At 36.9% G+C, this 12,572-nt stretch overlaps 3 protein-coding genes across 3 annotated transcripts; 1 reads left to right on the top strand and 2 right to left on the bottom strand.

Annotated features, from left to right (window-relative positions):
* Positions 1-2,816: 2,816 nt before the first annotated feature.
* Positions 2,817-3,167, bottom strand: LOC141691226 (uncharacterized). Its single transcript, XM_074495964.1, has one exon. It carries the CDS (start codon positions 3,165-3,167, stop codon positions 2,817-2,819), a length of 351 nt encoding a protein of 116 aa, XP_074352065.1.
* A 572-nt stretch (positions 3,168-3,739) lies between these two features.
* Positions 3,740-4,210, bottom strand: LOC141691225 (uncharacterized). Its single transcript, XM_074495963.1, has one exon. The coding sequence runs from the start codon at positions 4,208-4,210 to the stop codon at positions 3,740-3,742; it is 471 nt and encodes a 156-aa protein (XP_074352064.1).
* A 2,981-nt stretch (positions 4,211-7,191) lies between these two features.
* On the top strand, positions 7,192-11,939 carry LOC141692750 (B3 domain-containing protein At3g19184-like). Its single transcript, XM_074497683.1, has 7 exons — positions 7,192-7,470; positions 7,562-7,660; positions 8,907-8,938; positions 9,040-9,202; positions 9,337-9,543; positions 10,989-11,085; positions 11,772-11,939. The coding sequence occupies exons 1-7, from the start codon at positions 7,345-7,347 to the stop codon at positions 11,777-11,779; spliced, it is 732 nt and encodes a 243-aa protein (XP_074353784.1). The 5' UTR covers positions 7,192-7,344; the 3' UTR covers positions 11,780-11,939.
* Positions 11,940-12,572: the final 633 nt, after the last annotated feature.

The raw sequence follows: 12,572 nt of genomic DNA, 5'->3' as shown, positions 1-12,572 counted from the left end.
GTTTAATACGAAACGAACGCGTATAGACTCAGAAAAATATTGCGCTTTCAATAAAAATACTTTTGAGTCCTAATTTCTTTTGTATTACAATGTCATTTGATTTGTGTATCAGTTTGAGTCGGTATTTTATCGGTAAATGCTAATATTGATCTGAATTTCATTTTAAACGCCCTAGGACCTATCTTTTAATGATCTGACTTATGTGTTACATGAAATACGTAATTACGTGTTATACAAATGCCATGATTATGTGTTACATGATATGTGTGCTATTTGTTTACAGTTTAAAATGCAATACTTAGTTATAAACGGTCGGGTAGATGTCAAGACGTATAGTTACGTCGATTGAGTTTGGTTTTGTCAATTAAGATAGTCCTTTTGTTTATAGAATCAAGTAGCAAGGAGTGCAGTCAAGTGTTAGACGGAGATAGTAGCCAGCAATTATAAGCAGAGTTATAGTAAGAAGTTGTCGAGCATACCAGGCAAGTAACCCTAACTTCACTTATCGTTCAAGTGATGTTCATTTCGAACTATATTATGCAAGTATTCTTCCATATTCTAAATTCAGAATAGCTTATCGTTTTACATATTCAAATATAAGAACTGTTTATAAATACTTTGATAGCATATTGAATAACAATATTCCTATATTTATTGACGTTCTCGTATTCTAGCAATCATTCTGCTAGAACCAACCTTTTGATTCGATAGACAATGAATAACTATATTATCCAGATATACTCTATACAGTGAAACTTTGAATTGAGATTAGCGAATAACTAATTGTTCTAGTTATTTCGCCATCAGTTGTTGAGATAACTCCGGACCATGTGACATGGGGAGTTGAATAGATAAGGATGTCATTGATCCGACTCCTTTAATCAAAATTATTTTGTGAATTGATTCTTGGTTAGTATAAGGGGCCGAGGCACCGGTCCAGTGTGAGTTATTATACGAAAGTGTAATATCTTACTAGACGAGTATATGCCTTATTCATGGATATCCAATAGGTACGGTATGGCTGCGGGATATCGATACCTATATTTACGGTATGGCTGCGGGATACCGGTGTTGTTTCATGACTGATCATCAGGAACGGCATAGTGCATAATTGAATTTTATTAAACAATCGCTTAAACTTTAAAGTTTATATCAGCTTCTGATTTTACTCAGATATTGTTATTGTTGTTCACTTATAAACTCTATATTACTTGCTGAGCATCTTTTCGCTCATACTTGTTTATTATTCTAATCTTTCAGCTAAGCTAGAGCAGGCTTGAATCCCAAGTTTGATCAGAAGTCGAGTGCTTGTAATTAGTTTGGTGTGTTTTCCAGGTAGACAGTTTGAGACGCTTGAATAGTATAAAGGTTTGTAATAAAATTTGAATAAGTTGTAAAACTAATTAGACTTATGGTTTGTAATAACAGTTGTTTGTATCAGTGCCTGTTCCATACTATAACCTGTGATCGATCCAGTTGCATGCAAGGGGTCATATTTATTATATTATTCCGCTGTGATTATTTTATTTTGGTTTATTGGCAAGTGACCCCCAAATCTAGACCCCGGGTTTGGAGGGCGTCACACTTGCTGAGAAGGAGAGCCAGTGGATTTCTGATAAATCTGATTTGATCACTAAGTTAGATGGTATGGAGGCCCAGCTAGCGCGTTGTGAAGCTTAGGCTCTTGGTTCTTTCGAAGAGGGCTAAGGTGAGTGCGTGAAGCGTCTTGCTGAGGCGGGGCTTGACATTAGTGGACACAACTTTGCGTGTTATCTTGCTGGTCTCAAAGGGAAAGCTGAAGATGGTAAAACTGGCTCGTCTACCCTTCCTGGTGGAGCTTAACTTTATATTTTGGACCTGGGGTATGCCCCGAGAGGTTTATGTAATTTGACTTATGTTATTTTCGTGTCTTGTTTTGGTATAGAACCTTGTTGGACCCTTTGGGGCTCTTTGAACTTTGAATTCGATCTTCTGGTTGTGTTGGCGTTTGAACTCATATTTTGGGCATTGATTGCTCGTAATTATGGAGAATTTTTCTATGCTTCTTGTTTTTCCTTCTCTTTTTTCCTTTGGAGTTGTCTTTATTTTTGTCTTTTGTATTGCCACAACAAGGACTTACTGTAAGTTGTTTGTTTCTCGTTGAGTGGGGGTTAAGACTTGAATGGAAAAAAAGAGAAAAAAGAAAAACTTGGGTGCAGATAATCGAGTGTGTGAGTGTGTTAAAGTAGATATATGAAGGAAAAATTAGGTTGAAACACAAAGATTTTATAAAACTTTTTTCAGATAAACATCATTGAGCATAGATTGTCTTACATCATGGTTTTCGATCACAACTTGACTTTGTTTTTAGAGATTTACCTTAAACAACTTAATAATTTGGACTTAGGAGATTTTTCTTCGAATTCTTCTTTCCTTGGGGGTAAAACTTCTTGAGGTGTACAGCGTTCCATATATTTGGTATTTGAGTTCCATTGAGCTGTGCGAGGTGATATGAACCTGAGTTGGTGACCTTGATTACCTTGTACGGGCCTTCCCATTGTTGAGACATTTTATTCATGTTTTAGGGCATTGAGGCTGCCGCTTCTCTTAAAACCAAATCATTGACTTTGAAACCCCTTGGTTTAATTTTTGTGTTGTACAATTCTGCGACCTTTTCCTGGTATTTGGAGATTTTGAGCTATGCAGACTCTATGACCTTTTCCAAAAGATCATTGTTAGTCGTAGTCCCTCTTCTGAAGCTTTGGGATTGAATTTTTTGATGCGCAAGGTCTTAGACCCAATTTCCATTAGTAATACGGCTTTTGTCTCATATGCCATCAAGAAGGATGTTTGACCTGTTGCGGCTTTTGGAATAGTTTTAGACTCCACAGTACGTTTGGAAGCTCATCTACCCAGTTTCTATTGGCATCCATCAGTCTCTTCTTGAGACCTTGTAGAATTGCTTTGTTAGTGATTTCAACCTGTCCATTGGCCTGTGGATATGCCACTGATGCTTTGAGATGCTGAACCTCGAGCTCTTCGAGAGCGTTATTCCAACTTTCGCCTGTGAACTGGGTGCCGTTATCTGTGATGATGATTCTTGGTACTCCGAATCGGAATATTATATTTTCCATCAAGAAATGAATTGCATCTAGTTCTCTGATTCGGGCGAGGGGTTTTGCTTCCATCCATTTGGTGAAGTAGTCTACCACTACAATGATGTATTGACACTGCTTGGAGCTCTTTGGAAGTGGTCCCACTAGGTCTATGCCTCACATGTAGAATGGGCAAGGCGTGATGGTATGATTGAAGGGCGTAGAGGGATTGTGGTTCTTTGAGCTATACAGCTGGCAGGGTTTACACTCTTTCGTGTACTTTTCACAGTCCTGGCTCATGGTGGGCCAAAAAATGCCATGTTTTATAATCTTTAAGGCCATGTTCTTTCCTGCAAGGTGGTCTCCACATATGCCTGAATGTACTTCTTCCATTATAATTTGTGACTCCTTCTTATTAATACATCTAAGAAATGGTTCGACTAAAGCTCGTATGAATAACTTGTTGTCAATTAGACAATATTGTTTGGCTTTTATTTCTATTTTCCTCAGCTGTTGACTGTCACTTTCTGCGATATTGCCTTGAATGAACTTGATTATTAGAATTCTCCAGTCTTCTTCATTTGATATGCAGTTGACTTCGTGGACTTCGATTGGCGAGCGTGACAACTCTATGAAATATGTGGGGTCCGTGACCTGTGGATGTTTTAAGTAGCCATCTTAGAGAGGGTGTCTGCCCACTGGTTTGTTGACCTATCAATATTATTGATGGTCCATGAGGTTAACCTTTGTAGGAATCTAATAGTGATTTGCATATATGTGGACATTTGGTCATTAATTGCTTTGAACTCCCCATAGACTTGTTTGACGACCAGTTGTGAATCACTGAATATGTCGATTACACCTACTTCCAGCTTGAGGGTTAGTTTTAGACCATCTATTAAACCTTCGTATTCAGCTTCGTTGTTGGTGGCAGGGAATTTTAACTTCACAGCCTGCTTGACCACAAAGCCTTCGGGGCTAGTGAGGACCATTCTTGCACCCCCTGCTTGTGATGTGGATGACCCATCTGTGAAGAGTATCCATGCTTTGCTTTCATATGTGGGGATTACTTCTCCTGGTTCGAGATTTGAGAAAGTGCACTCCGTGATGAAGTCAGCTAAGGCTTGAGGCCTCATAGATGTTCTTGGTTGAAATTCGAGATTGAACTGACTTAGCTCAACCGTCCATGATGCTTATCTGTCAGTCATATCTTGCTTATGCAAAATTCTTCGTAATGGTTGATTTGTCATGACTATTATCAGCCGTCCTTAGAAGTACTGCCTTAATTTCCTGTTTGCAATTATAAGTGCGTACACGAGCTTCTTAATGTTTGAATAGCGAGTTTCTGCATCTTTTCGTATGTAGCTTGCGTAATATACGGGTTTCTGGTTGAAATTTTCTTTCTTGATGAGTACTGCTGCTACTGTTGAATCGGCCGCAAATAGATATAGTTTCAAGGGTTCGCATGGTTTTGGTTTTGCCATTATGGGTGGTGAGGTGAGGAATTGCTTTATTTGTTGTAGACTTTCCTCGCATTCTTTCGTCCATTTGAAGGGGTTGCTTTTTGATGCTTGCTTAATTGCTTCATACATTGGGATGCATTTCTTTGATGACTGAGGTATGAAACGTCTTAGAGCTGCGATGGAGCCTGCGAGGACTTGTAGTTCCTTGATGCATTTTGGAGACGCCATGTTTTGAATGGCTGATATTTGGTTGGGATCAACTTCAATACCTCTTTGGGTTAGAAGATACCCTAGGAATCGACCTCCACTGAGAGTGAAGGAGCATTTTGCTAGATTCAACCTCATGCTGTGACTTCTTACCCTTTCAAATGTTTTTTTTAAATCATTCACATGTGCTGATGTCGTGGGTGACATGGTCACAATGTTATCCACATAGACTTGGATGTTTCTTCCAATCTGGGGTTTAAAAATTATGTCCATTGTACCCTGAAAGGTGGCCCCTGCGTTTAGAAGCCCGAAAGGGACTACTTTGTAAGCGAAGACGCCCTTGTGGGTGATAAATGCAGTGTCATCCTGATTCTCTTCTACTAATTTTTATTTGATTATATCCGGAGAAAGCGTTCATAAATGACAATATTTCATTGCCTGTTGTTGCATCGATAAGTTGATCAATATTAGGTAGCAGATAGAAGTCTTTTGGGCAAGCTTTGTTAAGGTCGGAATTGTCAATACACATGCGCCACTTGCCATTACTCTTTTTGACTAAGACAGTGTTCGCTATCCACCCGGGGAACTGTACGGGCTTGATGAACCCTGTTTCGAGTAACCTGTCTACTTCCTTTTCAATTGCTTCTTACTTTTCTTTTGAGAAAATTCTCCTATTCTGTTTTACCGCTTTAACTCCTCTCTTCAAGTTTAGACGATGTAGAGCTATACTTGCTGGGATCCCTGACATTTCTTTTGGAGCCCATGCGAAGATGTCTTTGAACTGCTTGAAGCGATGTATAAGAGCTGTCCGAAGTTCATGTAAAATTTTTGTGCCTATTTTTATTGTTCCGTCTGACTCTGCATTATCAAGTGGTATTTCTTCTACTGGTTCAACGGCTTCATAAGTGGGGGGGGGGCTTTGGGGACTCAGTGATGTCTTTGGGGTCTACTTCGATGACCTGATTGACTGAAGTCTCTTCTTTGGGAGTTTTTTTTGGAATTGCCGAGCTTATGTATCATTGTCTTGATGTTTTTTGATCTCCACTCATCTCGCCGACCCCGGAGTCTGTGATGAATTTCATCTTTAGATGGGGGACTGAAATTATTGTTTTCAATGGCCCTAAAGTAGTTCTGCCAATGATCGCATTATAGCTGGAAATTGCGTTTATGACGTGGAATTTAACCATCTGTCATGTTTGGCAAGGGGGAGATCCGAAAAGTATAGGTAGGTCAATCACCCCAACCACCTTTACTTCATTTCCTGTAAACCCATATAAGGGTGCATCCCGGGCATCCTTTAACTTCCTATCGCCAATATCCATTCTTTTGAAGGCATTGTAATATAGAATTTCTACAGAACTGTCATTGTCGACAAGGATCTTTTGCACTGTATTTATTCCTATTTTGGTGGTAATCACCAGTGCATCTTGGTGATCCTCTATTACTCTATCCCCGTAATCTTCATCTGAAAAAAATGATGGGAGAAGGATTTCGCTTTGGTTTTTGGATTCAACTCTGAATACCTCCCGTGCATATGATATTCTTGAGCTGTTAGAATTTCGTCCTGCTGAGTGACCTCCTGATATAAAGTCAATAACTCTGTCCTGGTCATATTGCTGGTGATGTGATGAGTCTTCTTTAACCGCGAAGTGTGCGAGCTCTCCGCTTTGGACCTTGTCTTCTATTAAATTTTTCAGTTGGTAGCATCTTTCTATTGTATGCCCTGTGTCTTCATGATAGTCGCAAAATTTGTTGCTCAGAGGTCTGTTTGGGTTCATTGGTCGTGGTGGTCTGTACCCTGGGGAAGCTTTGAGAATAACTAAGATTTGAGTTTTATCAATGCCGAGCTTTGTGAAGTCCGCCCATGACCTTTGCTTTACTGGTGATATCCGTGTTGTTGAAAAGTCCTCTGAGCTTTTTACAGGTTTTTCTTCCAGCTTATCCGTGGCATGTGACGCCCTAGATGGTTCATTCTCATTCCTACGACCTCCTTTGCGATAATTCCACTGTGATGACCGTTCGGTCGACCTACTGTGCTTTGTGGCTGTTAACCACAAGATCGGAGGTTCGACCCCTCCTTCTAGCGCCACTATTGAAGTATAATATTCAGATCTCTTTCTCTGTATGTTTACAAGTCCTTTTATATTATCTAAGTGGGCCTTTTTAGGGGGTTCTTTCCTATTTAGGCTGTGGCCCAACATACATGAAATGTAATTATTTATGAACCGGAATATTTCAAATGATACTTTTAAAAAATTTATACATAAATTGGTGTAATGGCCAAACTACATGTACATAAAATACATTTTTGTTTCTATTTAAATTAAACAAGTTTAAGTGGATCTCGGAATAAAAAAATGTAAAATAACTTAAAAACCAATCCATGAGTCAAATTTCAAAAAGTTTGAAATTTTTTAAAACGGCGCTCACAACTTCAAAAAAATAAAGAAGGGCGGTCAGATTCCAACCTTTACTCAAAGAGGGTTTAAGAAACACAAAAGACAAGGACCTGAGGGTTTAACATTTTTTAGCAAACTCAAACTCTTCATCTTACATCTTTTACATCTCTTTCCTTCAAATCAATCATCGAAAACACCCAAATGGCGACCAAGGAAAAGGAATCAAGCTACGAGGCGTTACGGAGAAAGAGAGTGGAAGAAAACAAGAAAAGAATGCAAGAGCTCAATCTCAACAAGCTGGCTCAGGCTCTAAAACCCGTCTCTTCGGTGATGAAGGGGTTCTTTGTTCATTTCTTGTAACATTTAATAAAGGGGTGTTGATGATTTTACATGCTTTTGTTTGTTGTTGATGGTATAGGTGATGAAGAAGCCTCGAACTCCACGCAAAGCTGTTGATCTATTGCCTGTCCGGAGGTCTAATCGTGTCGCTGATTTGCCGCCTCCTAGTTACAAAGAAGTAATTCGATATACCCTTTTTGTAAAATATTTTGGTTTCTTTTCATATTTTTTTGAATTTATTGGAATGTGTTATTTTGGGGGTTTTTTGTTTAGTACATATTTTTGTATATTCCGCTTGAAGGTAGACTAGTTTTGAGGGTACTTAGTAATGTAGAACCCGGTTTGGGTGAACGAAGAGTATAAGACCTTGATTTCTCAAAAAAGAGAGGAGTATAAGACCTTACCTGTTGGCTGTTACCTCTACTCAGAAAAGTAGAGTAATTGTTTCTGTGAAGATCTCCCTTGCGGCCTTGCTTTAGGGAAAATAACATTGATCTAACAATAGTTCTAATTGCTTTTTGTAAAATAACTTGGTCTAACACTAGTTCTAATTTAGTTTCAGTTGAATATTGCATATGAAGTTCACTAAATACCATTTTTTAGTTTTCTTTTCTCGGCATTATTGTTTTGTTTGGATTTAAATTTTTACCTCATTTTTTTTTGTATTTGTACTAATTGTGTTCGTTAGAAAGCAATAGTTTGGAAGTCAATTTCAGTTTATAAGCCAGTAAGTTACCAGCTCTATTAAAACTGTAATGTGTTCGTACTTGAGAGTGTTTCTGACATCAAAGCTCATGTAGTACCCGAGAATTTGAGTTTGAACCCTAGTAACTCATTATTTTCAGAAAAATAATTTAAAAATTTTAGTTAAAATTTCAATAAGATATGGACTTTTTATTGATCTTCAATTCAATCCCAAAAACTCGGATGTTCAAGTGAAGGGATTGCTAATGTTATATGATTCAATTAATCTCCTAGACTAATATATTAAGGTGCTAATGGGGTTGGTAATGTGTAAGAATTTTAGGTCTGGAAGATGTCTCGAGTTTGAACCATCCTACCCGCCATATTCTCAAACTGTGTACACGTGTCTATTGTCTCTCCTAGGTGAAATTCTTCTTTTAAGGATTTACTCTTGAATCCCCATAAAACAATAGTTTTTACACCAAGTCTATTGTCATGTCTATTTTGTCGAAACCCTTATTCTTATACAACAATGTCACGGGAAGTTAATAACTAAACCTATCCATTTTGGTTAAGTTGTACCTGTAATTGAAATTGTGGCATGTTTCTGTTCTGTTATTTGAACTTGAACGAGCATTATAATGATTCTAGTTATCTCACTTTAATGTTAGGCTGTAAGCATTGTTTTAGTTATTGTCAAGGACAGAAAACTAACTTCAGGATTTTTGGTTGTTTGCCAGGTTCCGATTGAACTATTGGGGAGGCCTAGGAGGTTAATACATTTCTATAACTTGTTTTTACATTAATTAGATTGCACTGCTAAAATTTTACGAAACCAACTTACACTTTTTGAACTTATTAATTGGTGTACAGTAATGGTGGTACGAGGAATTTGCTGAATCGTGTATATGCCACTGACAAGGATAGACAGTATGCTTTAGAAAGAGCCATAGAACTTCAATCAGGTCTAGACTCAGAAAGTCCAAGCTTTGTTAAGCCAATGCTTCAGTCACATGTCACTGGTGGCTTTTGGCTGGTGAGTTCTGAATAAGTTCTTTTATCTATTTGTTTTTAGTATTTTTATACTTCTATGGAGGCCTATCTTGAGGTTCTAAAAGTTGTAGACTTGTAGTTGTTAAAATTTGATTCTTGTTGCTTCATATATGACAGGGTCTTCCTCAACATTTTTGCAAGGACCACCTCCCAAAGTACGATGAGATAATGACTTTAGCTGATGAGGATGGGAATGAATGGCAAACGAAGTATCTAGATAGGAAGTCAGGACTTAGTGGAGGGTGGAAAGGCTTTTCTGTTGATCATGATTTAGTTGACGGTGATGCTTTGGTTTTTCAACTGATCAAGCCTACAAAATTTCAGGTTATTAATCACTTTAGTCATAGATCTAATGCTTAATTGATGTATGTACTAGCACAGTCTATTTTTAGCTATCAATACGAGGAACAAAAATTATGCCTAAAAACTACGATAATTACAATTCTCTTGCCTGTAGAATTTCATGGATTTTGATACATGGCTATACTTAGGTTCATTTATAATAGTATTAACCTTAGTATTAGGGCCTCCTGCGGCAATAATGTTGAATTAGACAAACATGCCAAATAAGCTCATAGAGAAACATTTCTCTGTACAATGCTTCATATTTATCTTTCGCCAAAATAATTTGCCGAAAACTTTGTACATTGAAGTAAAACTTAAAACCACGCTGTCTCACCTATTTCCCACCCAAATCGAGTGAATAAAAAGTCTATTTTTATGTTTCCGTGGAAGAAGAGTTGAAAATTTTCCTGCTTCATTTGCTTAAATAATATGGTTGATTTCTTCAACATACATTACGTGAATGAACATTTGTCTGTACAATGCTTCATATTTATCTTTCGCCAAAATAATTTTCCTAAAACTTGGTACATTGAAGTAGAACTTAAAACCACATTGTCTCACCTCTTTCCCACCCAAATCGAGTGAATAAGAAGTCTATTTTATGTTTCCTTGGAAGAAGAGTTAAACATTTTCCTGTTTCATTTGTTTAGTAATATAGTTGATTTCTTCAATCTTCAACATACATTACGTGAATGAACAGATTGCATGATATCCCCTGCTAAGTCTTATCATAGAGGTTACTTGAGCTCACATTCTAGGCCCTTTTTGACTGATGGCTTTTGCTTTCAAGAGGAGTTGAGGACTGTGTTCTTTATTTTGTTGGTTGAGGACTGCAAGTCCCCTTCCTATCTTTTTACAATTTTTATGTGAAGCTTCATATGTACACCTTAATTGGTTTCCCATAGACCCTGATAAGACATTATTATTTTTGCCTTACTGTCTAGAGTCCTGGACTTGGCGAATGAAGCAACCACTTTCTTTAGCGAGTGAAGCAACCTATTTTTTTTGCTAAATTTGTAATCTGTTCCTGTAAAACAAATTGTATTGGAATCTTTCTTAAAGACAAACAGAATAGGCTGGCTTCCAAATTTCTCTCTCTCTCTGAGAGAGAGAGAGAGAGAGGGAGGGAGAGGGAGGGAGAGAGGGCTTTTTAATCACCATTTTTTTAGTTTCTGGCATAGCAATTAGCATTGGCATATTCTAGCCACGAGGGAATACGTAATGTGACCCGTCTCGTTTCATATGAGTCAAGTCGAGGGCTGTAATTTTAAATTAAAAACTGAGAGTCCAAACTCTACATTGAAGTTCTGTTAAAAGTTTAAATAAAGCTGCTCTGTCCTTTGTCAAATTTCTTCTCAACTTTTGACCAGAAAACATCAAACATTATGAGCTCATGTGCTTAAGTTGTCATTTCTTGCAACTAGGTTCATATCATAAGGGTGAATTCACATGAAGACAATGATGCTCCTGAGACTCCAGACATTTCACATTTGGACAACAGTGCCAAAAGAAGCAGGAAAAGTACGTAATATCTTTTTTTACTGTGCTTTCGACTTAGTTAAAAGTTTGTACTTCATTATATGTTAAATAAGACCCTCCTTGGCAAATCTTCTCTGGTATTTACCTTATGCGTGTCATCTCGCTTTCGATAAGTAGAAGCTAACATTTGGGTTGCATATGTTTGGTTCGAGAAGAATATAAAGGATAATGGAATAATCGCAAGGCCGGGGACATTAAGAAAGATGAGAGTGGATAAAATTAATGTAAAACAGAAGATCAGTAATTATCTCAGGCATTCCAGCATATAAAATCTCTCATTATGATAACAAGAGAGTAGGCCTTTCAAAGTTAAGTTATGAATGTGCATTAAAACTGATCTGGGAGCATATTATCCATGTTAAAATATTAATATAAGGTTTTGTTCGGGCATTCCTTTGACATGTTAAGGTTCTAAAGCGATTGGTTAGTTAACATGTTATCAAAACTCGGTTTAGGTTTAGGGAGGGACTTGAGTTCGATAGTCTAATTTCGTATTTAGTGTTGATTGTTGAAGGTATAAAATTCATATCGACGTCGAGTACTGTACCCCAAGTTAAGAATTCATACAATAGATACTTAGATTTGAAAAAGAAACAAGCATTTTGCAATTGAAATGACGAGTCGATATAAAGTTTAACATGTACTATTTCAATTTGTTTGTTTTGCAGGGAAGTGATAATCAGAGCCAGCTTAACTAATCTTTTGGAGACTTGATCAACGGCGGTGGATATCTGCATAGCTTAACTAGTGTTACTTAAAATGCTAAATTGGCCTATCTTAATTATGGAGACGTTTAAACATATTTTACCTGAAATTCCATTAAAAATATTTCTGAATATATGAGTCACAACGTGCGAAAGTAGGGTATGCAACAAGATCAAATGAACAAGCACCACTATTGTGACCAGGTACATTGAAAATCTGATTCTGTTACGAATTTCAGTCCAATTGTCGAGCTAAATCCAGCTATGTTTAACGTCCTGGAATAATTTATCTGATTAATTATTAATTATGTCTCTCTAAATAAAACTGTCCTATCCTCTTTCTTCAACTAGAAATTTACATAATGAAATTTTCCAATTAATAAAATTCTTTTTATACAACCTAAAACCAAAATTATGAAAATGGGTTATATATACTAAAATTAAGAAATAACTCTCAAGAAAAAAATAATTAAGAAAGTGATTGGATTTGTACAAATTAGAAACTTGACAATGATTACCTATAAAAAGTACTTCCTCCGTCCGATGAGATTGTTTACATTGAGAAACAGACAATCGATATGTATTTTAAAACTCACGTAAAATATGGTTACCTAAATAATTTTAAATATATTTTTTTTAAAATAATATTATTATGTTTAAATTTTTATACAGAAAAAAAATAATTCTAAACTAAATTTTATAGTAGCCTTAAAATGCGTGTCTGAGGAAAAAAAAGTAAAGAATCAAATGGGACGGAGGGAGTAT

Source organism: Apium graveolens, chromosome 10 (assembly GCF_009905375.1).
Source record: "Apium graveolens cultivar Ventura chromosome 10, ASM990537v1, whole genome shotgun sequence".
NCBI lineage: Eukaryota > Viridiplantae > Streptophyta > Magnoliopsida > Apiales > Apiaceae > Apium > Apium graveolens.
Note: the sequence above shows the minus strand (reverse complement) of the source record. Positions and strands in the feature narration are given on the sequence as shown.